General features: G+C 45.7%; 2 protein-coding genes across 7 annotated transcripts in view; one reads left to right on the top strand and one right to left on the bottom strand.

Moving 5' to 3' along the window:
* The window catches only part of FAM234B (family with sequence similarity 234 member B), a 35435-nt gene extending 23684 nt beyond the window's left edge, over window positions 1-11751 (top strand). Inside the window, exons 7-13 of the mRNA XM_079993380.1 lie at window positions 1074-1215; window positions 2023-2166; window positions 3802-3886; window positions 4751-4906; window positions 6730-6832; window positions 8688-8911; window positions 9411-11751. Coding sequence (XP_079849506.1) covers window positions 1074-1215; window positions 2023-2166; window positions 3802-3886; window positions 4751-4906; window positions 6730-6832; window positions 8688-8911; window positions 9411-9416 — 860 coding nt within the window. The 3' untranslated portion in view covers window positions 9417-11751. The remainder of the gene's footprint in view (window positions 1-1073; window positions 1216-2022; window positions 2167-3801; window positions 3887-4750; window positions 4907-6729; window positions 6833-8687; window positions 8912-9410) is intronic.
* Window positions 11752-12522: 771 nt separating this feature from the next.
* Window positions 12523-25747, bottom strand: part of GSG1 (germ cell associated 1) — a 111199-nt gene continuing 97974 nt past the window's right edge. For all 6 annotated transcript variants that reach the window (XM_079993404.1, XM_079993402.1, XM_079993403.1 and 3 more), the window contains 5 exons: window positions 22208-22532; window positions 18871-18918; window positions 16189-16341; window positions 15486-15597; window positions 12523-13953 (listed from right to left, as the gene is read on the bottom strand). In XM_079993404.1, coding sequence (XP_079849530.1) covers window positions 13617-13953; window positions 15486-15597; window positions 16189-16341; window positions 18871-18918; window positions 22208-22532 — 975 coding nt within the window. In that variant the 3' untranslated portion in view covers window positions 12523-13616. The remainder of the gene's footprint in view (window positions 13954-15485; window positions 15598-16188; window positions 16342-18870; window positions 18919-22207; window positions 22533-25747) is intronic.

Below are 25747 nucleotides of genomic sequence, written 5' to 3'. Positions count from 1 at the left end.
ACAGCCATCCCTTCGTAAAAAGTCATATCTCACCCCCGGAACATGTGAATACTATATTGTAATGAGAGTGTGGGAATAATCTGAGCCATCTCTCAATGATCCCCAACTCTACCACTGCCACCAGTACCATGCCTGTTTAAAAAGAGGCAGCTAGAATGGGGCAAACCAGTTGCATGAGTGTTGCTGGGCAGGTTTGCTTTGTGTAGGGAAGATTGGTCTGAATGGATGTCCATTGTATAGCTAAGGAGAGCAGATATTCCTTCTGGGAAGGGACATGTCAGCTCTGTCTGTGTGAACTGAGCCTGCAGTTTGGAGGGACAGACTGAGAGAGGCATAGAGAGTGAGAGAGATTCAAGGGGGCAGAGTTACTTTCTTCAGGAATCATGTGGCACTAGTGGACCCCCTAGAAATCTAGTCGGGCAGTAGTATCTGTTGGAGTGGCTTAAGCTGTGGATATTTTCTTACACATTGTGTGTGAATTAGCTATCATTCACACTTTTGCTCACTTCCCTGGAACCTTGTCACGAGGGGTGGTTAACCAAGTATTTTAAATAAATACTCAACCTATATTTGCAAACAAGTGCAGCCATTCCAAAATGCCACTAAGCCCCCAGTGATCTCATTCCAAAGAAAACAGACCTGGAGTACCTGCTCCACCCCTGGAGCTCTCACCATTTGGAGAATTGGGGACATGTATCAATATTACCACAAGGGGCATTGTGCAGAAACCAGAATGTGCTTGGATGATGCTTTGACTGTGGGTGTAGAAAAGGTGCGTGCATTCTGCTGAGCTGATGTTCAGGTTTTTCCCTACCCTTTGTGCCTTGGAAGACCTGATGCAAAGGAACTCTGTGTCTGCCAGGGAGACAACACTGAATCCACTGAAAAAAGGTCATCAGGATTCTCATCCGTCGGCTGGAATATGCCTCAGGCACACTTTGATGAAACATGTGGAAAGGCCCTCATAGGAGTGTCGCTGCAGCAACCCTTGTACCTTCGCCGTTTCTGAATTCGCTTCCTACCTTTGTTGAGATGCATCAGAATTTTAGTCTTTGCTCCTTCCTGTCACCTAGGTAATGTCCAGGCAGTCGCCTTGCGTGATATCTTTGCTCAAGCCAAAAACCGAGACAGCTTCCCACCAGTTCTGCAGCGTGAAGAGCCAGAGTGGGAAAAGCGCCGGTCCATCAATTTGTCAGAACTTATTGACATCTACAGGTGAGCTGTGATCTCCTTTCCACCGTGTAGAACATAGGCTTCCTGAATCTCATCTCAATAGCCTGTGAATTACTTTGCATATGGAGATGGCAGGATCTTCCGTTGGGTATACACAGCTCTACCAGGAGTGTTTTTCATAGATATAATAATGCCTTGCCTTAAGACAAAGGGGTTGAAGCTGATAACCTTTGGTATCTCTACACCTTTTTTTAGATAACTGTAATTGTTCAAAGTTAAGGAATATTTGGCTATCTCTGTAGTTCAGTATAGAATGTCTTGACATCAGAATTCTGTATGCTCTTCCTTTGGTGTGTTGGTGTCACACACACACACACGTATACGCACATAAAAATAGATTCCTGGATGCCAAGATCCGAACTTGGGGCAAGTACTCTTTGGTGAGAGAACCCCAGCAGAGTCACAAAATATTCAGCAAAGTAAAGTGTGTAAATATAGGCTGTTCGACTTTTTAAGATTTGCCCTTCTAAGTGAGTTCCAGAATTTCCCTCTTTCCCCAGCATAGGCAAAGACCACACATTTGGTAAGTTAAAAATGGTTTACTTACAAACTCTCCAAAGGTCAGGCTCATGTGCTTTTCTATATGATTATCTTATTCTTTTAACACTGTTTCTTTGTTACGTTGCTTGAAATCTGATGAATTACAAAGGTGTGCTTCGTAAGCTGCCTTGAGTTCATTTGATGAAAATAGGCAGGGTGGAAGTTTATAAAACAAAATGACTAAATAAATGATAGAATGCAGTAATATGGATGCCCAGTCACTTCACATTTGCTCTCTTCCTCCCCCAGTGGAGGTGTTGAGTTTCTGCAAGCAGTAAAGTCTCCAGATGGTAACTGCAGTGACCTCCTTGTGACTACAGAGCATGGGTTGACCTTGCTGCGGGGACAAGACTTGGAGCCACGTTGGGATCTGAAGCAGCAGCACATTGACAGGTTACTGAGATTTGCTTTTGTTTTTGCTTGGAAGGGCTGTATCCGCAGCTTCTGCATTCTCGTATATACTCCTCCAAAAGTCTGATGGAGGAGGACATCCTATTTGCCACCCTCTCTCTCTCTCCAGATTGGTGATCCACAGCAGTGGAACACCCTTCCCCTGGCTATTTGCAAATGTCCACAACAGAGCATCTCAGAGCAGCTTAAAACTCATTAAGTTGGACAAGTGTTTGATCCCAATGTTTTTACATTTGCACTTATGGTTGCAACCTGCTTTGAACGGACACTCTGAATTCCATATAAGTAATAAAAAGGAAGGAATGACACGGACACTGTGAAGACAAGGAACATGGGCTGGATCTTTGGTCCATTCTGGCTCTCCACTTACTTAAACTACCTAGCCAATCTTCTTGATAGCAGCACCAAGATTACGGGAGTGCCTCCTTTGGGAAGCCCAGTTGACTCCAGTAAGAGGTAGGTGGGGAATTGTCCCAAATTGGGATCGATACATGAGTGGTGCAAGACTCCTCTGCCTGATTCAGGCTGCAACCCTGTTGGACACAGCCCACAAAGTTCTGGAGGTCCTTCCTCAGAAGTCTGTTTGGGTGTTGCAGGAGAAGGAGGGGGACGAAGCTACTTTCATCTCACACAATATTGACTGCAACCCAGTTGGATCATTGTGGGCCATGAAGTCTAGACAGGACAGCCAGAGGCACAGTGCTAGCAACATTTGAAGAGGTTTCTGTTTTAGCTTTTGCACAGCTTGGGACATTTCAGTGCACACAAAAGGTTCCATTGTGCCTGGTCTTTGGGTGAGTGTGCACATGTTCACTACTTGATGATGTGCTCATGTGAGACTGCTGCCACAGACCAGACGCCACAGGCGAGAGCTCTCATGCCACCTCAAGCACGATTCTTTTCGAGGGAGGCTGCTCTCATGTTTATGAATTAGCCAAATAAGCAGTTTGCTGCAGCCAGTGTAATGCAGATATGAAGAGCACCAGACTACAATCTAGGAGTCCCCGGTTCAAATCCCCGCTCAGCCATGATACTCATTGGGTGACGTACTGCACAACCTAACCTACCTCATAGCGTTGTTGTGAGGATAAGATGGTGAGGAATGGTAAAATAAAAATACAATTAATATTACAATCAGTGGTAAGCTTCTGCGGACCTCACATGACTATGAGAAATTTATATTGGTTTTCACAGGCCTATTGGCACATTTTTAAAGGTCTGGAGGATGTCAGGATAGTTAATGAAATGTGTGCATGCAAAGAATGAGGGTAATAAAACTGCATGCTTTCAGGGTGATGAACCAATTACATCAGCTCAGAGTTTTCTCTCATTGTGTATGGTTGGTGAGTAATTGGTTTTGGAGGCCTGCGCTCCATTGTCTGCCTTTTTCCTTCTCTTCTTCCTCTGCTGCATCAACAAATGGTCTTTTGCCCATGCCAGAATAGCACACTTGATGGATGAGCAACCTGATCTCTTTTGGCAAAGCCTGGGTGTGCAGGAATGCAGATGAGTTCCGGTGAAAGGAAGTGTTGCCTCTGAGGGTGTGGATGGGCTCGTTTTGGATGCTTTATTTGGCGCTCTCTCGTTTTGACAGTTGCTCTCTCCATTTTTTTGCAGCCAGCCTTCCCCAGGCTACTTCAGTGATGATCAAACCTTGGACTTCCTGCTTCAGGCTCAGATGGCAAACAACATCACGAAACAGGTACGTTCACTAGCACTCTAGAGAACAGCACAATTCTGTGCATCTTTACATAGAAGAAATCCCAACTCTGTCTAGTGGGGCTTACCGCCTGGTTCATTCATATAGGATAGCAACCTAAGGACGACACGTCACAGTTTTGCTCTTAGTAATAGTATCAGGAGGTAATAGCTGCAAGTAGTTTACAAGTAATGGGCAAGGGGAATCGACTGTTATGTGCATTATGGAAGGTGAGGACCAAACTAGACCATGCATCTTTGCATTTAATGGGTACGTTTTTCTAAGTGCAAATAGCAGCCCCTGAAGGTCAGGGATTGAAAATCACTCCACTTGAAGCTGCTTGCTTGTGCTGGAAGGAAATTCCCCACTAGTACCAGCGGGGGATCTTCTCCCAATGCAAATAGCAACCTCAGAGAAGGGATTTTCACCTGAACCACAGTAGATGTCACATCTGATCCCAATAATTATCAGCCCGTGCCCCAACAAGTACACACCACTGGTTGCTATTTGCATTAAACAAAAACAAATCTATGCACATTCAACACAAATACACATTTAAAATTACATCCATTCTGAGCCTGAGGTCATAGATTGAAGTGGACCATTTTGGATTGCAGGTTAAAGGAACCACCTTTTTTGAATGCAGAAAGATTATATATTAAAATCCCTGCCAGATGCTCTTCATAAGCACAATGTGAAAGGGGTGGAAAGCTCTGCGATTTGGGCCTCCAGCAACAGCTAATCTGCTAATAGTGCCTCTGAATATGGAGGCTCAATTTTTAATCCTTGTGATTCCAGATCTTATTTTTCTTTTCTCCTTTCCCTGTCTCTTTCCATCTGTTGGACTCTTGGGTTCTTCCTTTTCAGCTGCTAGTGGTGGATGGTAAATCAGGAGAAAAGATCTGGAGCTCTGAGCTACCATGTCACATGAAGAAAACAGACGCCCTCTCGGTGATGACTTTGGACAAAAAATCTGTCTTTCTCTTCTGGGCTAATGAGAAGCAGTCTCTCTTAAAAAGCTTGGTAAGTGAGAATCCAGCTCCCCAGGTTAGAGGAGGCATTGTGTAGGGGTTTCATTTCCGACAAGCAAAGGGGGATGTGGCTTTAGTTCATTGGCCCTGTTTGTGGACAGGTTATGGTTACACAGCCAATGAGGAAAGGCATTTTGCAAGTGCTCCTTGGCATTTTCCTTTTCCTTTTTAACTTCACATATTTAGAGGACTCAGCCCTGGTCTGAAAATAGGTTTTTGGGTGGCGCTTGACACAGGTTCAGCCTTGTGCAGTACGTGTGTGTGTTTTGATCCTCTTCAATTATCCTGGTGCTCAGATCTGTCATCGGGGAGAGGGCTGCTATTGAACTTACATGCATGGTTGATTTTTTAAATTCCTGCTACCTCTGTAAGATCCACAAAATTAGAACACTGTCGAACAGGACCTGTTTGTCAGGTCCCACACAGTCTTACTGGGGAACACTTTGGTACAGTGTTCTTATGCAAGAGAAGCACATATCATGAAGCAAATGAAACAGTGCTTCTGGGAGTGTTTACAAAGGCTTAGGTGAGACCTCCTTGTTGCCATTAGGCAGAAAAAGCTACATTGTGCCTAGAATCTGCTACCTCCATAGCTGCACAAACGCTTGGTCCATGCTTTCTGCAAAATCTGCATTTGTGCTTGCTTTTCATCCAGCAGCATCCATGTGGCTCTCTGATTGGATTTCTGCTTTGTAGCCAAGCCTCCTGGTGTCATGTAAAAGCATTGATTCTTTGGGTGTAAAGGTCATAGAGAGACTCCGCTCTCCTTTAAGATGTCTCTGCACTGCATTTTGAAGAGTATGCAAGAGTCTATGCATAGCAGAAAGATGAGATCTTAGCCCGTGGAGAGAATCACTTACGGTGGTGCCTTCACTTACATTCTCTGATCTCCGGGATGTCCCTTCTTAACACTGGCTGAGTTTTACCTCCCAGTGGTAGCACCAGATAGCTGCAATGAGCATGGAAGACAAGACTTAACAAGAGACGTGTGAGATAACTCTATGACAGGTACGTCCCACAGGTAGAGCGTGATCTACTGGTGGATCACTGGATGTCTGTGGTAGATCACTGGTAGATCACTGTCTCCCCCCCAAAGAAGCTCAACAAGTTTGGTTCCCCTCTTTTTGCCCTGCACCCTCCAAATATGGGGCTTTCCTCATCTCTAAATAGAGCTCAACAACCTGAACCCCACAAAAGGGGGTAGATCACTGCCAGTCTTTAACTCTGTGAGTAGATCACAGTCTCTTGGGAGTTGGCCACCCCTGCTCTATGAGATAAAGCAGAAACCTTTTTGGCACCAGTTTTCATTTAGTTCCCACCTTGAAAATCTGCTGAGTTCTACTGGGTGAGATCAATATTGCCATCCGTGTTAACTTCCATAAACCAGTGCTAACCAGCAGGTAAACTGGCATTCCTGAAAACATAGGTAGGTATAAGCCTACACCTGAAATGGTCTCAGACAAATTACTGCCTCCCAGATTCAGCTCTCTAACTTTTTAAGAGCGTATCTAAATCACAAACAGCTAATTCTTATGGTTTCCCCCAAAGAAACCTGGAAATTGTAGCGAATGAAAACAGTAACCTTATACTTCTCACAGGCATTGTAAAGCTAAGGGAGAAGATGAACATGCTTTGGTGCAACTTCCTAAGTGGTAGTGAACATGCCGTGGGCTGGTTTTAACTGAAAGTTAAGAGGAGTATGATTGCAATGATGACAAATGCAGTGGTTGAGAGGCCCCCGTGATAGAAAGCAAACAAACCCCAGAAATTTGCGGAGGAAATGGATGATTCATGACTTTGTTGTTGTTGTTGTAGGAGCCCAGCCCAAGAGTTCACCATCTTTATCTCCTTCATCCCAGTTTCCCTACAGTCCTGTTGGACCTGAGCAACACAACAGGCACAGTGACTGCTTCATCCAGTAAGTATGCACAGGTGTAGGGAAAAACACACACACACACATACACACACAGGTCCAAGTAGATCAGGCATACCCAACCTGTGGCCCTCCAGATATTTTGGCTTACAACTCCCATGATCCCTAGCTAACAGGACCAGGGGTCAGGGATGATGGGAATTGTAGTCCTAAACACCTGGAGGGCCAAAGATTGGGGATTTAATACATTCCCAATTTATGGTGGGTAATGGTGGTTCTGCTGTCTTGCTTTCTAGCTTGCTCATGGGGCTTAAGTTAAAAATTGTTCCGTGTATGCCTACAACTTGGCTGATAGTCTAATAATAATAATAATTTATTATTTCTACCCCACCCATCTGGGTGGCTCCAGCCACTCTGAGAAAAGTGGGTTGCATAATTTCCCCCTGTCATCTAAAGCAGGGTGAGGCACCTCAGGCACTAGGGCTGAATGCAGCCCTCCAGACCTCTCGGTCTGACCCTTGCAACTCTCCCTAAAGCTACACCACTTTCCCAAGCCACACCTTCTCTCTCTTGGCTACACCCCCCACCAGCCCTGTGCCACACTGTCAGAGCTGCCCGAGGTCCCAGCTCACAAAGGACCAATGCCAGTTCTTGTTATATACAAAAGTCTTTATTGAAGATCAGTTTCGATTTCAAAGCCGCGGCGCGCAGCTCTACGTCTTGGAGTCTAGACCGCTGAAGCTCCGTCTGAATCTCCACCCCCCAGACACCAGTTTAAGACTCTAGCCTTGCTCCACCTCTTCCTTTGCTCTTTCCTCCTCTGAGTCCGCCTGTCCGCTGGGGTCTTGCCCTTTCTAGACTCTTCTGACGCTGAGTCCCCTGAGTCTTCCCCCTCCCTCCGGCGGGCTTTAGGACCTGGTTCCCAATCCGGGTTACCTGCTGTGCCACGCGCCTGTACATTTGAACTTGGCGCGCGCGCCCAGCCGGCAACCTTCCTCCTAACCGTTACACTGCTCCTGTCACTGCTTCCCCCTTCGGAGAGGCTAGCTGGACCTGACTTCCCCTCCGTTCCCTCACTCTGCGATGGAGGCGTGGCCAGCCCTGATTCATCTTCTCTCCCTGCTGGAGGAGAAGCTGGTCCTGATACATGGGACGCTTCCCCCGCACTACGCTCTGGTGGAGGAGCTGGTCCTGATCTCTCGCTGCTGCTTTGGGAGTCCCCGCTGGCCCCTTGCTTCTGGTGTGTCCCCCCTGGGACCCCCCTTGCCCTGGCCGTCGGCGCCCCCCTCTGGGAATCTTCTGATTCGCTGGAGAAGCTTATGGAATCTCTCGGGCCACTCTCATGCTCCCCTACGCTGCCCTCAGATTCTTCCCCTTCGCTCTCCATTTCCTCTCTCCCCTGTGCCTCTGCTCCTGAACCCCTGACACACACTCTCAGGGAGTGCTTTTGCCTGGATGGAATATGTCCTCTTGCTTGCCTAGGTGGAGGATGGTGGGGTGCGTGTGTGTAAACCTCTGGTTTTTGTGTGGCAGAAAACAGGCTGTTGTATAAAGATAAAAGTCCTATCCATTGCTCCACTTTTGCCCCTGGTCCACCTGCCACTGATATGCGACTGGTTTTCTAATTTTTATATTGCACTTGTAACTTGCCACTTGTAACTGTGTTCGCTGGAGCCAGAAATGCAACCTTCATATCAGGTTCTGCAGAGACATTTGTATTCATTGCAGAGCTCCACACCACAGAGCAGTGTGATTGGATTTTTTTCTATAAGTAGAAGCCAAGCCCCTGCGCAGTTAGAAATAGCCAGTGGAAGTTAGCCTGGTCATCTGATCTGAATGCAGTTAATTGCTTAATTTGTGAGCACAGCCCCGTGTTTCCTTTTCCCTTTGCATCTGCCAGTTGGAATCAATGATCTTCAAAAAGACGCATTTTATATCACCGTGACCACAAGCCCCACCTCTGAGCACCAGCCAGGGTTTCTATCGGTCAGTAAACTCCGCCTGAGGTGGGCCCTGATGACGCAGAGCCGAGAGGTACCCCTGAAGGAGAGTGACCCCAAAATCAACCGCGGGGAATTGAGACGGTTTCTCTCCAGGATCAAATTTACTGATTTTGCTCACAAGGTGAGATGATTTGAAGAGGTCTTTGGTAAAGATGTGCACGTGAGAGGGAGGAGAATTGAAAGGGCTGCCCCTTTGCAAAGAAAGCGAATAGCGATGTCTGATGGGCCTGCTGCTTCTTTCCGAAATGAAATGATTCCCACAATGAAATGATTTTTCCCCTGGTTGCACAAATCACAGCTAGATTCAAGGCTACATATGAGGCTAATGTTAGTGACTGATGCCAAACCCTGATGTAGGGAGATGCTGGGCACACTTTTCCCTTACATGCCTCCCCCCCCCCCATGCAGATTCTGAGTCAGTAAGCCTTTGTGGGCTCCCTCCAGCCTGAGTCAGCTTTTTGCAAAGTGAGAGGAGGTCCTGTCCTCCTTCCCTCCCTCTGACACACTGTTGCTGTTCTCGTTGATTTGACTGTGCCTGACTTAAAGCCTAAGGCCCTGCAGAAACCTGCAGGCAGCCTTGCTGTTCCTGACACCCACCCATTTTCTCCCTCTCTCCCCAGTTTTAGCCATTTGCTTCCTCGGGCTTTCTGAGCAACGTGACAAAACCGTGGGCCTCGATATCAGCAGGCCAAGGTGGTTAGCCAGACTTCGTGATGCATTCAGTGTGTTAAGGAAGGAGCCTGAAAGACCAGCTGCTACTCACCGTTGTGAATGGCCACCTAGTGCTGGGAGGCTGGACTGGTGGTGACCCTCTGGCATCCTGACTTGATGGAATGCTGCTTGACCTGTTTGTTGCTGCTCCCTGCCTACATCTTTCCTTCCGGGTAGATTGAACATACAAATTTATGCAGAGACACTAGAGTGTGTGTTTGTGTATATATATGTGTGTGTGTGTGTGTATATATTTATATATTGTATTTTTAATTTATGAAGTGTTTCAGGAAGCTCCTACTTTATCTTAAATGCATAGCAACGTACTCTGCATAGTGTGGCCTTGGCTCATAACTTTCCTCCTTTGGGTTTTTTCGGTTCTTCCTTCTCTTTTGTTTTAGGACTGGGCAAAGATGACCCATGGCTCTCAAAGATGGAGTTCAGCTCCCATCAGTTCCAGCCAGCGATGTTAGGAGCTGTAGTCCAACAAGATCTGGAGGGTGTTGGGTTATGGTCATTCCTGTGTCCTGTTCAGTTCTTCCTCTCTCCACCCCACATCTCCCGACCCTGAGAGGCATTGTGCCCTTTAGTGCTGAACGATTGCATACACTCCTACCTTCGGTCAGAGCAAGGCTGGGTTTGGTGCTGTTTAACTAAAAGTCTGTGTCCCATTCTCAAATCTCCCCTTTTCTGAACTGTGCTAGGATCACCTGTTCGAGGGTCTACCATAGTTTCGTATAACCAAAAGATAACAAAGCTTCCATTGCAGAGCTCGTGTAGATTGTCTGTAGTGGCACACAAGCAATGCCTGAAACATTCCATGGGCCTGCAACGTCCCATACTTACTGCAACCCTACTAAGTGTTGCCTCTTTTCAAGAAGGGTTCCAACATCTGCACAAAGATGTACGATTAGCATTGAGCTCTGCCTCTGGCAAAAACAGGCCAGCAGGTGTTGTGACCACGTCACTAGGAATACCCAGTTATGACATTTATGTTTAGAAGCTATTGTTGGCTAGAGTATACATAGAGCATCCTATGGGAGCATCTCTTACCTAGCAGAGGGATGTATGTAATATACATTCTCCACCCTATGGAACAGGAGTTTGTTTAGATAGGCTTATCTTTACTTTGTCAACTGAATTGTGTCCAAAACTAAATTTTCTCCTGAATATGTTTAGTCTGCCCAGTGTTCTGATTGCAGGAGGACCTCGGGCTTTGTTGTTATAGGCAGCTCTGTGATTCATTGTTGTATGTGGGAAAACCAACTATGTTCCTGGAGCAATGCACAAAAGCTCTGAAACAGCTTCTTCATCAACACTCCCTTCCCTGTGTTAAAGTTGTCTAAGATATTCCTCTTTTCTAGCTGGGAATAAAAGCCTGTTCAGCTGTTCAGATTTCCTCTTTTTGCCTGTTGGCAAAAATGGTTTGTTTTACATGGCACAAGACTCCTTCACTCTTTCAGACATGTCTCATAATTCAGTTATTTTCTTTAGCCATGAAATTAATTAGATCAGAAGCAGTCTGCAATCTGATGTACTCGACTATTGCTCTGTTGACAGCTTTTGCACTGGGAGATGCAGCTGCAAATAGGAGCAAGTCAGAGTGAGCAAGTTTTCACATCCTTGTTGTAAAGTTTCTCTTCCCTCCACTATATTTTCCCAATGATTAAACTGCTGATGCTGGATCAGGACTAGCGCTGTGGCCACTCTTGTTGGCTCCACACAAATTACAACCTGTACATAGCCATATTGCATCTCTTGTAAATTTCTCCTCTTCATTAGCTTTCATCATGATACCAATCCCTGAGGCAGGGCCTCATCCCACCTTTCCCCTTTTAATCCCTGAGCTTTTGAAGAGTTTGTATAAGTAGAATAGGAGTCTGAGTCTATACTTTTCTAAATACTAGCACAACGCATAGCACTTGTCTTCCCCCTGCCATCTCCTAGGCGTGGCCCTTGCTTAGAAATAAAGGCATACAAATTGATTCTAGAGTTTCCTCAGTAGGTAGAACTCCCATGCTCCTCAGCCCTAGCTGGCAAATGTTGCAACATCACTACTTGAAATAGTACATGCCCTCCATTGCGTCCTTTAATGCATCCACTTGGTTTGTATTGCTTGGTGACACTGGGCCCTCCATAATGTGAATTTTCCCCCCTCCACGTCTTGTGTGCACTTTAAATAACGATCTTGTCTGTATATTATTTGAACTGTGAACCATGATGGGATAAATAAAGATCATGTACAGCACATTTCTGGTGTGTGACTTGCTTTTCCTAGCTTCTTTGAGTGAATTGAAGGGGACTCTGGGAAGAGAGTGAATTTGATAGCTTCTGGCAAGAGTCCTGCTATGAACAGATGTACAGAATTTTCCTGGTGAATCCACCATGGTGAGCATGCACACTGCACTGTGACACCTACACAGACTTCTCCCCAGACTTTGAGCAGAATGGTGCATGCTCCGGATTGGCTAGTCTTTGTGACCCCTTCAGGGACTGGCCCTGCTTCTCATGGTACCCTTTCACACAAGTAAGGCATCAAGAGGGTGATAGAGAGGGAACCATCTTTGGAGGGAGATTGGGTGACTAAACATGAATGGAGGCACGCAGGTGTGGGAACATGTTCCCATTCTTGTCCCTCTGGAATGTCGTCTTTTTGCTCTTTTTAAGTTTTGCCTTTTTAACCTGCTTTTTATTTTGTTATCTGATGCTGGTGTTTTACATCTATGCCACTTTATTTTTTGCATTTAGAAGTTGTGTCCATAGTTTTATCAAGCTATTTTCCATGGCCTTGGAATCTTCTGGTGAAGGGTGGTTAAGAAATATTTTTAAAAATACATTTGGAAACTCTCTTGATTTTAAAAATGGGGTTTATTCAGATGTTTTGGATTGAAACCAATCAAGAGGATTATTAAACTTTCTTTGCATCCCCCTATTCCCTCCTACCTGGATGCAAATCTTACAAAAGTTATGATGGTTAGAAATTGTAAACAAGCAAAGAATCATTCATCGTGGAGGACCTGCTCATTCAGAAGTTCCAGGGTTTTTATTAAACAGGAATTTGATTTATTATGATCCAAATGCTGGCCAGCGCTGCCATGTTTCAATAGATCAAATTAGTCAGAGTGGATCTCACTGAATCTAAGGCAGGGATGCCAATGCCTTCTTCATACACCTGCATTTGGCATATAAGGTTTACCACCCTGCAATATTTCCCTCCAGAAAAGTTCAATTTACAATCCCAAATAAGCTAGGAAATTCGATTGTGCTGTTTAATTAGCATATCAGGTCCTGTGCACGTTGCAGTTTCCTTTGCATCAGGGTTAGATGCCGTCACTCTCTTCTGTGGTTCAACATCTCCAGGTAACACTTCCTGCTGTGCAGCAGTGTTGAGCTTCAGTGCCCTGCACCTCCTCAGGACCAAGCTGGATGTGATGGTACTCCTGTTGTTAGCTCTTGCGTGCCGGCTGTGTTCTATTTTTAAAGTGGCGAGGATACTTGGCGGAGGGGGACAAGGGTGGTCCAGATGGTAATCGTAGCATGGTGGGGTGGCTTTTGCCACCGCCACACTCTAAATTCACATGCCTGCTATTTGCAGTGAGAGGAAGGCTTCCATTGGGACCAACGAGAGCTTTCCTCCCTGTTGCAAATAGCAAGCATGATTTGGAGTGAGACTGTGACCAGAGCAAAGGCTTCAAGCACCCTTCCCCTACATCGTGGACCCCATTTGATCCCCCTCCATGGCTATTCGTGTATTTTAAAACCCAGTCCCAATGTAAAGGCCTGAGTAACATCCCATTTCATACCTGGCTCATAGTGGCAGAGCACAGACAGACGGGCCCTGGCAGCCCCAGGTACCTTTGGGAAATGCCCTTATTTGAAACCCTGGAGAGCTGCTGCCACCCAGTGTGTGCAGACAGCGCTGAGCAAGATGGAAAGAGGCAGGTTCCTATGGTCAGATGCATCCATGTCAGTGGCTGCCTAACTCCCACCCACATTGAATTCCCCAGCAGAGCAAATGAAAACAAGCGAGAACCTCGAGGGGAGGAGGCTAAAGCTTGGTTTAGAGCTCTCTCTCTCTCTTGACTGTCCCACCAAGCCCTCTCTCTCTCCCCATCCTAACAGGGATCCTCCCCACCAGATTTCCCCAGGACCTCGTTCATCTCTAGGTCGGGCTCCCTCTGCAGCACCTTCTGCTGCAGCTCCGAGTAGAAGTCGACTCCTTCGGAGACGGAGTGGAGCGGCTTTTCTCGGTGCAGGTAGAAGCCGCCCAGTGGCTCTCGCTGTTGGTACTGAGGCGGGAAGAAGCACTGGTGGTGCTGGGACTGGTCTACCATGAGGCTCCCATCGCAGGCTTTCTGGTGGTTGCGCTTGAACTCCAGCACAGTTTTGGTGTATGTGTTCAGGGTGGTGACGGCAGAGGCCATGCAGCAAGTAAAGGAGGCCCAGGCCATACTGAAAAAGAGAAACAGAGAGGGGGGCGAGAGGAGAGAAGAAGGGTCTTATTTGTGGTCTTTTCTTCTGATAGTTAACAATGGTGGGTGGATAAAGTTACAGGATGTGCACTGCTTGGAAGGCTTGCAGGTGTAAGCGGGCTCACGTGTGACTTCCCCAACAGCATCATGAGCACAAATCACCATGAATGTGCAATAAAAAGAACATGGAGGGGTTTATATTAAGTCAAACCAATAGTTCATCTGGCTCTAGGTTGTGGACTGGTGGTGCTCCATCAGGACCCTGGACAGACATCATACCCAGCCTTCTACCCGAGATCATTTAGCTCATGACCTGCAGCTCTGCAAATGCTATTGCACGACACCTTCTATAATTCTTGGGCATGCTGACTGTGGCTGCTGGGAGCTGGAATCCAAGAACATGTGAAGGCCACAAATTCCCCATCCCCGGCTTAAGCTGAAGTTGGTGGGGATCAAACCATGAGCTGTCTGCGTGTGCTCTACTGCAAAATTATGGTCCCTCTTCTCAAACTTGATCTGCCCTTCGATACAGCAATCCAAGGACCACTTCGCTTGATGACAGCACGTATATTTTACAGAGTACTGCATACTGTACTTGCCTCACAGCTAGGATCAATTTCAATTCATGTGAATTACCCCTTAGTTGCGGGACGCGGGTGGCGCTGTGGTCTAAACCACTGAGCCTAGGGCTTGCCGATCAGAAGGTCGGCAGTTCGAATCCCTGCGACGGGGTGAGCTCCCATTGCTCGGTCCCTGCTCCTGCCAACCTAGCAGTTCAAAAGCACGTCAAAGTGCAAGTAGATAAATAGGTACCGTTCCAGCAGGAAGGTAAACGGTGTTTCCGTGCTCTGCTCTGGTTCACCAGAAGCGGCTTAGTCATGCTGGCCACATGACCCGGAAGCTGTACACCGGCTCCCTCGGCCAGTAAAGCGAAATGAGCACCGCAACCCCAGAGTCGTCCGCGACTTGACCTAACAGTCAATGGTTCCTTTACCTTAACCTTTACCCCTTAGTTACCCATGTTCAATAAATTAATTCACAGCGTTTACAAAAACCCCAGCACACCAAATCATTCTGGGGTGATTTAAATACCCTCTGGAGAACCATCTCTTGCTTGCAAGGCCCAGTTCTGGGCTGTCCACCTTTGTGATGCTTCTCTGTTTACTGACATTGTACTGACGACTTGTCCCTTGCCCCCTAGTTTGTTATTAAGGATGAAGATCACAGGGCTTTGCATCAGATTTTGTCTGCAGTTTGGGGCTAATAGCCAGGACTTTCTATGTTAGCTTTCTATGTTATTGGGTTGTTACTCTTATTTTGATTATGTATTTTGTGGTTTTATATTTTGATTTTATTCCGTAAACTGTCCTGAGACCTGTGAGTATAGGGCAGTGTGTGTGTGTGTGTGTGTGTCTGTGTGTGTGTGTGTGTGTGTGTGTGATATAAATAAATAAATGTTTTGTTTTTAAGAAAAGTGGCAAACATATTTTAGTAAATTAATATTGCACATACTAGAAGGCCCAACCATAGTCCCATGAGTGCGGTCTCCAGTCCTCTGGCCCCAGGTTAACAGTTGCCTGGAAAACTTGGCTGTACATCATGTGAGCCACCATCCCCAGTAGGCCTATAGAGAAAGGAAAGAAGGTCATCCACCCAAAGCCACAATTCAGATGGTACAAGAAACATTTGCTTGATGTTCTTAGGAAATTCTTCTCTGATGGGATTAACATAATTCTAGCCTCTAATGCCCCTCTGTTCTCAGTCTCTCCCCTCTTATTTCCTTTTTCTGTTGCATTCTTCTCCATCCTTTCATTTGTGGGGAAGGTTGTAGCTCAGAAATAGTGCATCTCCTTTACATCTGGGAATGTGCACCATCAGAAACTCTGAAGAGCCGCTTCCTGCCAGTGTAGACCACGGAGAGGGAACCGGTGGCCATCCAGATATTTGTTGGACTCAGACTTCCATCAGCCACCATGGTCAGGGAATGGTCAGGGAAGTTGAGAGTTCTGGCCCAACAACACCTAGAGGGCCACAGGTTCCCTATCCATGGTGTAGATCATATTGAGCTAGATGGATAAATAATCTGACTTGAAATAAAGCAGCTTCTCACATCTCATTTCCCTTCACACTCCCAGCTGCTTTTGCCCTGCTTTTGCTATGCTCTTAATGAATCCCCCCAGTTCCTCATCCATGCCAAAGTGGGAGAGGCACTCACCTGACAAGACAGAGGAGACAGCAGCAAAGGCATTGAGCTTCAGCCCACAAACTGGGTTCCCTGTGTACAACATCTCCACCAGCAGGAGGATGAAACTAATGAGCAGCAAGCTTATGTAAATCATCTCTGATCCAAGCGACAACCAGAGGATACCTATTGTGTGCAACCAGAAAAGACAAATCAGTCAGGGATACAGGCTGGCAGAGCTGAAGTCTGCTCTCTTCCTCTTACGCTGGAAGGCAGCCAAACCAGTAAGGTAAACATGGCGGATAGACTGCATTTATAAGTTGGTAGGTTGCAAGATGTGCAGGTAGGATGGTCACCTAATGCATCACCAAAACAGATAATATGCATTGCCCCATAAATAAGACACAGATTTGTATTCAATTTGTGTTTGCTACTCTATTTGTATAGATGCGCATTGAGAAACAGTGACCACAATTTGAAGAGAAATAACATACACCTCACCATGGAAGGAAGACTGTGGCCAAGTGATTTGTGCACCCACTCAGCCTCCTGCCCATGTGTTAACTGGTGGTGGACAACTCTTCTTATAATTCTTTACCTTTAAACCAGGTAGCCCTTCAAATAATAGGGCTTCTTCAAACAAAGGACCATCCTTTGGGGTGCCTCAGGGTTCTGTCCTCTCCCCCATGCTTTTTAACATCTACATGCAGCCGCTGGGGGAGATCATCAGGGGGTTTGGGCTGAATGTTCATCAGTATGCGGATGATACCCAGCTCTACCTCTCTTTCAAATCAGAACCAGTGAAGGTGGTGAAGGTTCTGTGTGTCTGGAGGCGGTTGGAGGATGGATGGCGGCAAACAGATTGAGGTTGAACCCTGACAAGACAGAAATACTGTTTTGGGGGGACAGGAGGCGGGCAGGTATGGAGGACTCCCTGGCCCTGAATGGGGTAACTGTGCCCCTGAAGGACCAGGTGCGCAGCCTGGGAGTCATTTTGGACTCACAGCTGTCCATGGAGGTGCAGGTCAATTCTGTGTCCAGGGCAGCTGTTTATCAGCTCCATCTGGTATGCAGGCTGAGACCCTACCTGCCCTGGCAGGTGGCAGCTAGACTGGTGACTGGGAGCGGCCACCGAGACCACGTAACACCAGTCTTGAAAGACCTACATTGGCTCCCAGTATGTTTCCGATCACAATTCAAAGTGTTGGTGCTGACCTTTAAAGCCCTAAATGGCCTTGGTCCAATATTCCTGAAGGAGCGTCTCCACCCCCATCGTTCTGCCTGGACACTGAGGTCCAGTGCCGAGGGCCTTCTGGCGGTTCCCTTACTGTGAGAAGCCAAGTTACAGGGAACCAGGCAGAGGGCCTTCTCAGTAGTGGCACCCGCCCTATGGAATGCCCTCCCACCAGATGTCAAAGAGAAAAACAACTACCAGAGTTTTAGAAGACATCTAAGGGCAGCCCTGTTTAGGGAAGCTTTTAATGTTTAATAGACTATTGTATTTTAATATTCTGTTGGAAGCCGCCCAGAGTGGCTGGGGAAATCCAGCCAGATGGGCGGGGTATAAATAAATAAATAAATAAATAAATAAATAAATAAATAAATAAATAAAATTATTATTATTATTATTATCCTCTACACCCAGGGACCCAGTAGTAAACCCAGGGATCCTGTGCACAGGCCTGCTCTATTTATTTAGCAGCCATACATTCACAACACTCTAATGAAAGACCAATGGCTCATAAATAACAGCCCTGGAATGGAACTCCACACAAGCCATTAGATGGCACCCAGACCAACAACACAGGTAATTGGAAAGAGCAGGATCTGGAAACCTAGTCAGGACGAGCGAAAGCCAAATTATAAGAGGAAATTAGGAGTACAGAGGCTTGAAGAGAAGGGAGCACACCAGACCTCAGGACCTTAAACATGGAGGAGTTAGAGTAGTGCACCATTTCTATCAGCCTTTTAAGCTACATGAAGCTTGTTTGAGCCTTTGGATAGGCATGGAAGGGAAGGCCTGTATTAGCAATATGGTGATATGGATCCTAATAGTACTGAAAATAAGTTCAAATAAATATCACAGAGGGCTGCTGATCAGAGAGTGACCAACACCCACCTGCTTAATAAAGAACTCTGGGGTTTTGGGCAGGTTTCAACTTATAGTGGGTTGCATCCAGAAAAAAAACTGTCTGAATTTAGTTCTCATTAAATTCAATGGAATGTTAGTCATGATTAACTGTGTTGTGGATTTCAGTGGGATTTAAATTCAATTAACTTTTGACTCATGTCTTCTTCTTCTTCTTCTTCTTCTTCTTCTTCTTCTTCTTCTTCTTCTTATTATTATTATTATTATTATTATTATTATTATAGACTGCTCCATGCTAGATGCTGAGCAACTACTCAGGCTTTCTCAGATGTTCAAACATGTTGCTCAACCATGTTTTCATTGCTATTTTAGTTACCAAACCCAAATAAATCCATGTTATTTTTACGGGCACTTTTGTTAAAACTGGAGAAATGAGAAACCGGAAAAAGAAGCCAGAAGTCTCCGCATCAAAAGTCATAAAACAGAAGCATGTCATGAGACAGAAGTGCTTTGCCAAAAAGTAACAAATGGCAAATATTCAGATACAGCTGTTCTTGATCATGGGATCATGCCCATTCTAAAGGTTGCGCTGGTCCAAACCAGTCTGGGGTGGGACTTATTCCTACCTCTCTCTGCTGGAGGTGAAAGCTCAATGAAACTGCGACATTTCTCATCTGAAAGAAAACAGAATGGTTAAATTATCCCAGGAGTTGCAGGAAGGAGAAATCAGCTCTTAAATCTAGATTATAGTGTTGACATTGTTCAATGTTTTTGATTGCTTCTGGGCTATGTTCTTCTATGTTCTAAGAGTAAATTCTCAGCCCTATGCTGTAAGGTAGGCAGGAGAGGAGAATAATATCCATTTCAAATGCAAGAACCATCTCCATTTTAGAATACTGATCAGAATGTACTCCAGGATTGGATGTGGCTTTGGCTAATGGTTTTGTTTATTTTTGCTTGAGGGCCACATTCACCCTTGGCCAGTCCTTGGAGGATTCATGACTGATTTTCCATCCCCCCCACACTCACAAATGCGTTCAAACACACACACACACACACACACACACACAGAGAGAGAGAGAGAGAGAGAGAGAGAGAGAGAGAGAGAGAGCTCTACTTACCTAGTTGATTCTTTGCGGTCGATTGACTTTTCATTCAAAATCTCTCTCTCTCCACTCAAATGTCCACCCACCCCTATGTGTTCACATTAACTTTTGTTCTTTTTGCTGCTGGCTAAATTTGTTCAAGTCTTGGGCCTGTTTTGGGGGCCAGAGCAGCCTTGAGAACTAGGGCTTAGATCCATGGTAGTTCACTGGATGTCATCTGAGATATGTGCAGTACAGTCCAATCCTATGAATGTTTGTTTAGGAATAAGTCTAAGATCTATAGACTCATTTCCTTAAGTGTGCACAGGATTGCAGCTTCTTCTCAAGGTGAATCTTCTGAAGATAAGGCATTACTGTAAGAACAGAATTCAGGATAAGATAGGCCTTTGGCCCGATTCTGTGGAACAGTTCTTACAGACCCTCCAAGTGTCCCTATTTTCCAGGGATGGTCCTGAATTTACAGAAGCCATCCTGGGTTCTGATTTGATCCTGGAATTTCCCAATTTTACATAGGACATCCCTAATTTCATTGGAGAAATGTTTGAGGGTATGGAGTTATGGAGATAAGTAACTATATAACCTTCAGAAGACAGCTGAAGTTTTTTAAATGTTTAAAGTTTGATTATGTTTTTATATACGTTGGAAGCCACCCAGAGTGGCTGGGGTAACCCAGTCAGATGGGCAGGGTATAAATTTATTTATTTATTTATTTATTTATTTATTTATTTATTTATTTATTTATTTATTTTTAAATAGGATTGGAAGGACAGATCGTGAAGCTGAGGCTCCAATACTTTGGCCACCTCATGAGAAGAGAAGACTCCCTGGAAAAGACCCTGATGTTGGGAAAGATGGAGGGCACAAGGAGAAGGGGACGACAGAGGACGAGATGGTTGGATAGTGTCTTCAAAGCTACAAACATGAGTCTGACCAAACTGCGGGAGGCAGTGGAAGACAGGAGGGCCTGGCGTGCTCTGGTCCATGGGGTCACGAAGAGTCGGACACGACTAAACGACTAAACAACAACATTAAATAGGATGTCCCTGTTTTCACTGGAAAAATGTTGGAGGGTATGTTCTTATGTTCACAACATACATCACCTGTTCAATAGATTTGGAAATACACAGAAACAAACTAACACCAAAAGCAAATCTGGGCATCGGTCAGTTAGTTCTTTTAAATGTGAGTAAATTTAAGAATTCTCATTTCTACTAAATCAAATTCCAGGAAGTAAAAAATTAAGGGATTAAGATGGATTTAAAATGGCCAAGTGGTAGCCTTGCATATGTAGTATCAACAATTGCCAAGTCTATCTGTGGTTTTATATCAGGCTATAAACAAGTGTCCAACCTGTGTGTCCTTTGCTGCAAAGTCCTTCTTAACTGTATTGGTTCTCAGGCTTCTGGTTCTGCAGATTATATTCCCCAGATATAGGTTTGCCTTTTGAAAGTTATTTTGTCCTCTCCAGCTGAACACTATCTTGTAGGTTTTCTTCCCCACCCCCGCTGCCTGCAAAACTAATCTCTCCAGGTCCCTTTGTATCATTTTACCCAGCTTTTTGGTGTTGAGAATGCCTCCCCATTCTGTGACAGCTGCGCATTTCATTGAGACTCTGTGTACTACTTCATGGGCAATTGAATAAAATTGACCCTGCTTACTCATACCTTGTTCCTGAATGCATTATGGGAGTGTAAAATGTTTATTTCAGTAGAGCTTGCTTCCTGAAGAGCATGATTATTTGACATCAGGATTTTATGGGGCTGGTTCTCCTCCCAGGATGTCACAAAAACCTCACAATGAGGGAGGAAAGCAAAGTGCTCTAGAGGTAGCTGTTTGGGTCCCATGTTAGCTGGATGACAAAAATGGGAATTGAACAAAAACCATATTAAATTGGCCCTCTTCTTACTACAGTGGTACCTCGGGTTACATACTCTTCAGGTTACATACACTTCAGGTTACAGACTCCGCTAACCCAGAAATATTACCTCGGGTTAAGAACTTTGCTTCAGGATGAGAACAGAAATTGTGTGGTGGCGGCGCAGCGGCGACAGCGGGAGGTCCCATTAGCTAAAGTGGTATACCTCAGGTTAAGAACAGTTTCAGGTTAAGAACGGACCTCCAGAATGAATTAAGTACTTAACCTGAGGTACCACTGTATAAGAAAAGGATTGATGAACTGAGCAGGAACCATTCAGATCCCACAGTCAGCACAATGCAACAGATTCCCCCATCTTCATAGTTAATTTTGAGAAGAAATATTTTTTTCTGGTATAGCCCTATAGTTCCTAAATCGAGTTTGGTGCAAGTTCCCACGCAGACATACCTTTATTGCTGCAGTGGCTAACCTGTGGTCCTCCAGATGTTGTTGAACTGCATTTCCCAACATCCCTGACCATTGGCCATGCTGGCTGGGGCTGGTGGGAGTTGAAGTCCAACAACATCTGGAGGGTCAGAGGTCAGCCCACCCCTGCTGCACTGAAAAGCTGGCAGCCATACTCATTTCCTTGCACCACTCGGAGACTAAGGTGGTGTGCAACAATATTATGAAAAGAAGAAGTCCTCATTCCCAGCTTCACCCTTTGACTGACTGCCTCAATGGGAAAGCAAAGGCAGAAATTCCTTCTCTACTGGCTTGGCTGGGACAAATTGCCATTTGGATCCTCCGTTTCCAGAATAATTTATCCCAGAGCCATCCCACCTGGTCGTTATGTAACTTCATTATGCAATAGTATGAAAGAGTCTGTACCTTTTGTGTTATGTCTCTTGTGTTATGATAAAATGTCAATCTCCTTAAGTGCTTCGGCAGAAAGGCAGTACATGGAAGTGAATGAATGAAGAGGCAGACTAGAGAGATTACCTGAGCCTTCGATGTTCTCCTCGCAGGAAAGCCACATGCCTGTGTGGAAGTACCGGAAGGCAAAGCGATCGTCCCCGGTCTCCCAGCTATAGTGCACCACATCTTGGGAGGGTGCAGAGGAATTGCTGGCCCCTCCGTCAGGAGGCATGAGGACACCGATGCACTTGGTGTTCTTAGTCTTCCCGCACAAAGGCTTGGGCACTTTCTGTGTCCCCACACACCAATAACTGCCCAGCAGGGCTGTGGTGGAGAGGCTGAGAGCCAGCAGGTTCAGGACCACTGCCAGAACAGCCCGACGCCAAGGGAGGATCTTCAAAAGCTTCATCTGCAAGAGACAAGCAAGATAGTTCCCTCAATTCCAGGGATTTATGAATCATAAGGAAATAAAGCAATATCAGGGAGAAACGTTTCAGCTCTGATGCTTCAGGCATTGCAAACTGCATTCAGCAATATAAAGTGTTGGTGCTGACCTTTAAAGTCCTAAACAGCCTCGGTCCTGTATACCTGAAGGAGCGTCTCCACCACCATCGTTCAGCCCGGACACTGAGATCCAGCACCGAGGGCCTTCTGGCAGTTCCCTCATTGCGAGAAGTGAGGTTACAGGGAACCAGACAGAGGGCCTTCTCAGTAGCGGCGCCTGCCCTGTGGAACGCCCACCCTTCAGATGTGAAGGAAATAAGCAGCTATCTTATCTTTAAAAGACATCTGAAGGCAGCCCTGTTTAGGGAAGTTTTTAATATTTAATGCTGTATTGTTTTTAACACTAGATTGGGAGCTGCCCAGAGTGTTTAATGGACAGTACAATATAATGGAGAGCATTCGTGGAAGAAAACCTGTCACATGCACCAGCAATGGGGAATCTATAGTCTACCAGAAATTGATGGGCTACATCTCATGTTGTCCCTGAGCATTGGCCATGTTGGCCACGGCTGATGGGAGTCCAGCAACATTTACAGGACTACATGCTCCCATTGCTGACATACATGGGTGGAAAGCTGAGGGCCCAGAAATACGCTGCCTTTAAGTGCAACCGACAAACCAACAAATGTAAACAATAAACAAGCCTCTCTCTTTTTAGCTACATATTGTCATGGACCAGCCTGGGCCCCATGATTTTAAATCTCTTAAATAGGGCTACAGTGGTGCCTCGCAAGACGAAATTAATTTGTTCCGCGAGTTGCTTCGTCTTGTGATTTTTTTGTCTTGTGGAGTGCGGATTCCCCGGGTATTAACGGTTTTATGAAAAAGGAAGCAAACCCGCAAGACGTTTTCGTCTTGCGAAGCAAGCCCATAGGGAAATTTGTCTTGCGAAGCACCTCGTAAAACGGAAAACCCTTTCGTCTAGCGAGTTTTTCGTCTTGCGAGGCATTCGTCTTGTGGGGCACCACTGTATGTTTAAAACTTGTCATTGAGGTTTTCATACCTTTTTTGTAAACCTGAGGAAGCGTTTCAGCCCTGCTCTTGAGTTTGTTTGATATCACTTAAAATCATTTAAGGTTTATGATTTCTTTATTTCCTTCTGAGGAAACTGATTAGTTCAGTGAAACAAGCTTTGTAGCCGGCATCTCGTAAAGTCTTTGTTTAATTCTAGGTTAACTTTTCCTTAAGTTTTTTTGATTTTTGTTATTTAATTCAATTCTATAGTCGATTACTTCTCGTTTCAGGGATTTTCACAGCAATTCTTTTGTTTTGTGTAATTTCTTGGTTCCATGACTGTCTTTTTTTCACTGGGCCCCATGATTTGGCATACACAGAAGGCATGGAAGAGGGTGCCAGCAAAGGCAGGGGACGGGGGGACACTTCAGGGGAGGGGGAGGAGACTGGCACTGAGGGCAAGCATCACCCGGGTGAGGCTTGCTCGGGGGGAAGTGACTGCAAGGGTGAAGAGTGCCCTATGCCGAGTTGCCAGGATGAGGCGGATATGGGAGACCTGGAAGGGGGCAGCTGCAGGGACTGGGGAGTGAGCAGGGACCAGAGGGGCCTGATCCAAGCAAGAAGAGAGTCCAAACGCCCCCCCTCCCTCCACTGCCGCTGTCAACTTGAGCTCATAGGCGGGCAAGGAGGGAAAAACAATGCTGTTTGCCTAGATGAGGAAGCGAATGGCTGTGTTCATGTAGTCAGCAGCCTGGAGATAAGGTGGAGAGATTCCTGAGGAAACGATCACAACGTGCCTGGCCAGGCTAAAACGGGGCTGTTGCTGTTTCTGCCCCTGTAGCTGATTCAGATTGGAACCTGCCCTAATTGTAGTGCCCTATTTAAGGAAAGGAGAGACAAGCCTCAAGGGTCAACACAACACTCTAAAGGGTAGGCGCGAAGAGGAGGAGTATTGTGAAGACTAAGGGACATTGGAGAGCAGAGGATGGAGTGACCCACTGGGTGAAGGGCTGGGGCCAGGAGCACAGTGAGAGGAAGCAAGGGCCCTGAGGAACAAAGCACCACTTAGAGCAGCCAGACTGAGGCCAGGTGCGCTGTGTGTGTGTGTGTGTGTGTAAGTAACTATGTTGGACTTGGCACTGGACCACCCCATCTCAAGCCTGTACCAACAGCGACACATATACAGTGGTACCTCAGGTTACAGACACTTCAGGTTACAGATGCTTCAGGTTACAGACTCTGCTAACCCAGAAATAGTACCTCAGGTTAAGAACTTTGCTTCAGGGTGAGAACAGAAATTGTGCGGCGGCGGCGGGAGGCCCCATTAGCTAAATTGGTACCTCAGGTTAAGAACAGTTTCAGGTTAAGAACGGACCTCCAGAACGAATTAAGTTCTTAACCCGAGGTACAACTGTACAGTTCACACCTTCTTGCCCTATCTAAATGGATAATAAATTTCCTTGTTCTGTATTGATAACAGGGATGGTCTCTTCATGCAATTAACATTCCATTCTTTCAATTGCACCATCAGGTTTTGAACAGACAGGCAAAGCCCATGCACCTGGAGCAGGCTCTCCACTGCATTACCTTTGCTGAACGCAATTTGAAAGGTCTGAACCAAGCAGGACCGTTTCAGATCACACCACAACAGGCAGAGCCCCCTCCACCCAAGGTACATAATCACTCTACAGATTTTCAGTATTCCTTATCTTTTCAGCCCTTCACCCTAAAGTCTGGTTGTCACCTTTATGCATCAGTTTATGATTTTTTTAAAAAAGAAACCCTCATGAAAAATTGTCAGCATATTAGTGTGCATATCTAATAAATACATTTTGTCAGCACTTTTCTCTAATTCAATGCAGTTTTACATGTTGCTTTCATCAAGGGATGCATTTGTATCCAATCTTTCCCTTAATACATACACGTGTGTGTGTGTGTGTGTGTGTGTGTGTGTGTGTGTGTGTGTGTGTGTGTGTGTGTATAATGTGTATAATATGTGTGTATTTTATATATATATATTTTGCTGGAAAACTGCATTGCAACATTCACGTGTGGATTTCAAAAGGAAGCTGCATTTTGGTTTCTTGATTGTTTCAGGAATTGCAAAGTAGGTGGGATCACACAGTGAACTGAACCAAATTTCTGCACCATCCTGACCTCTGCAAA

This window comes from Podarcis cretensis (genome assembly GCF_951804945.1).
Source record: "Podarcis cretensis genome assembly, chromosome: 10".
In the NCBI taxonomy this organism is placed as follows: domain Eukaryota; kingdom Metazoa; phylum Chordata; class Lepidosauria; order Squamata; family Lacertidae; genus Podarcis; species Podarcis cretensis.
Note: the sequence above shows the minus strand (reverse complement) of the source record. Positions and strands in the feature narration are given on the sequence as shown.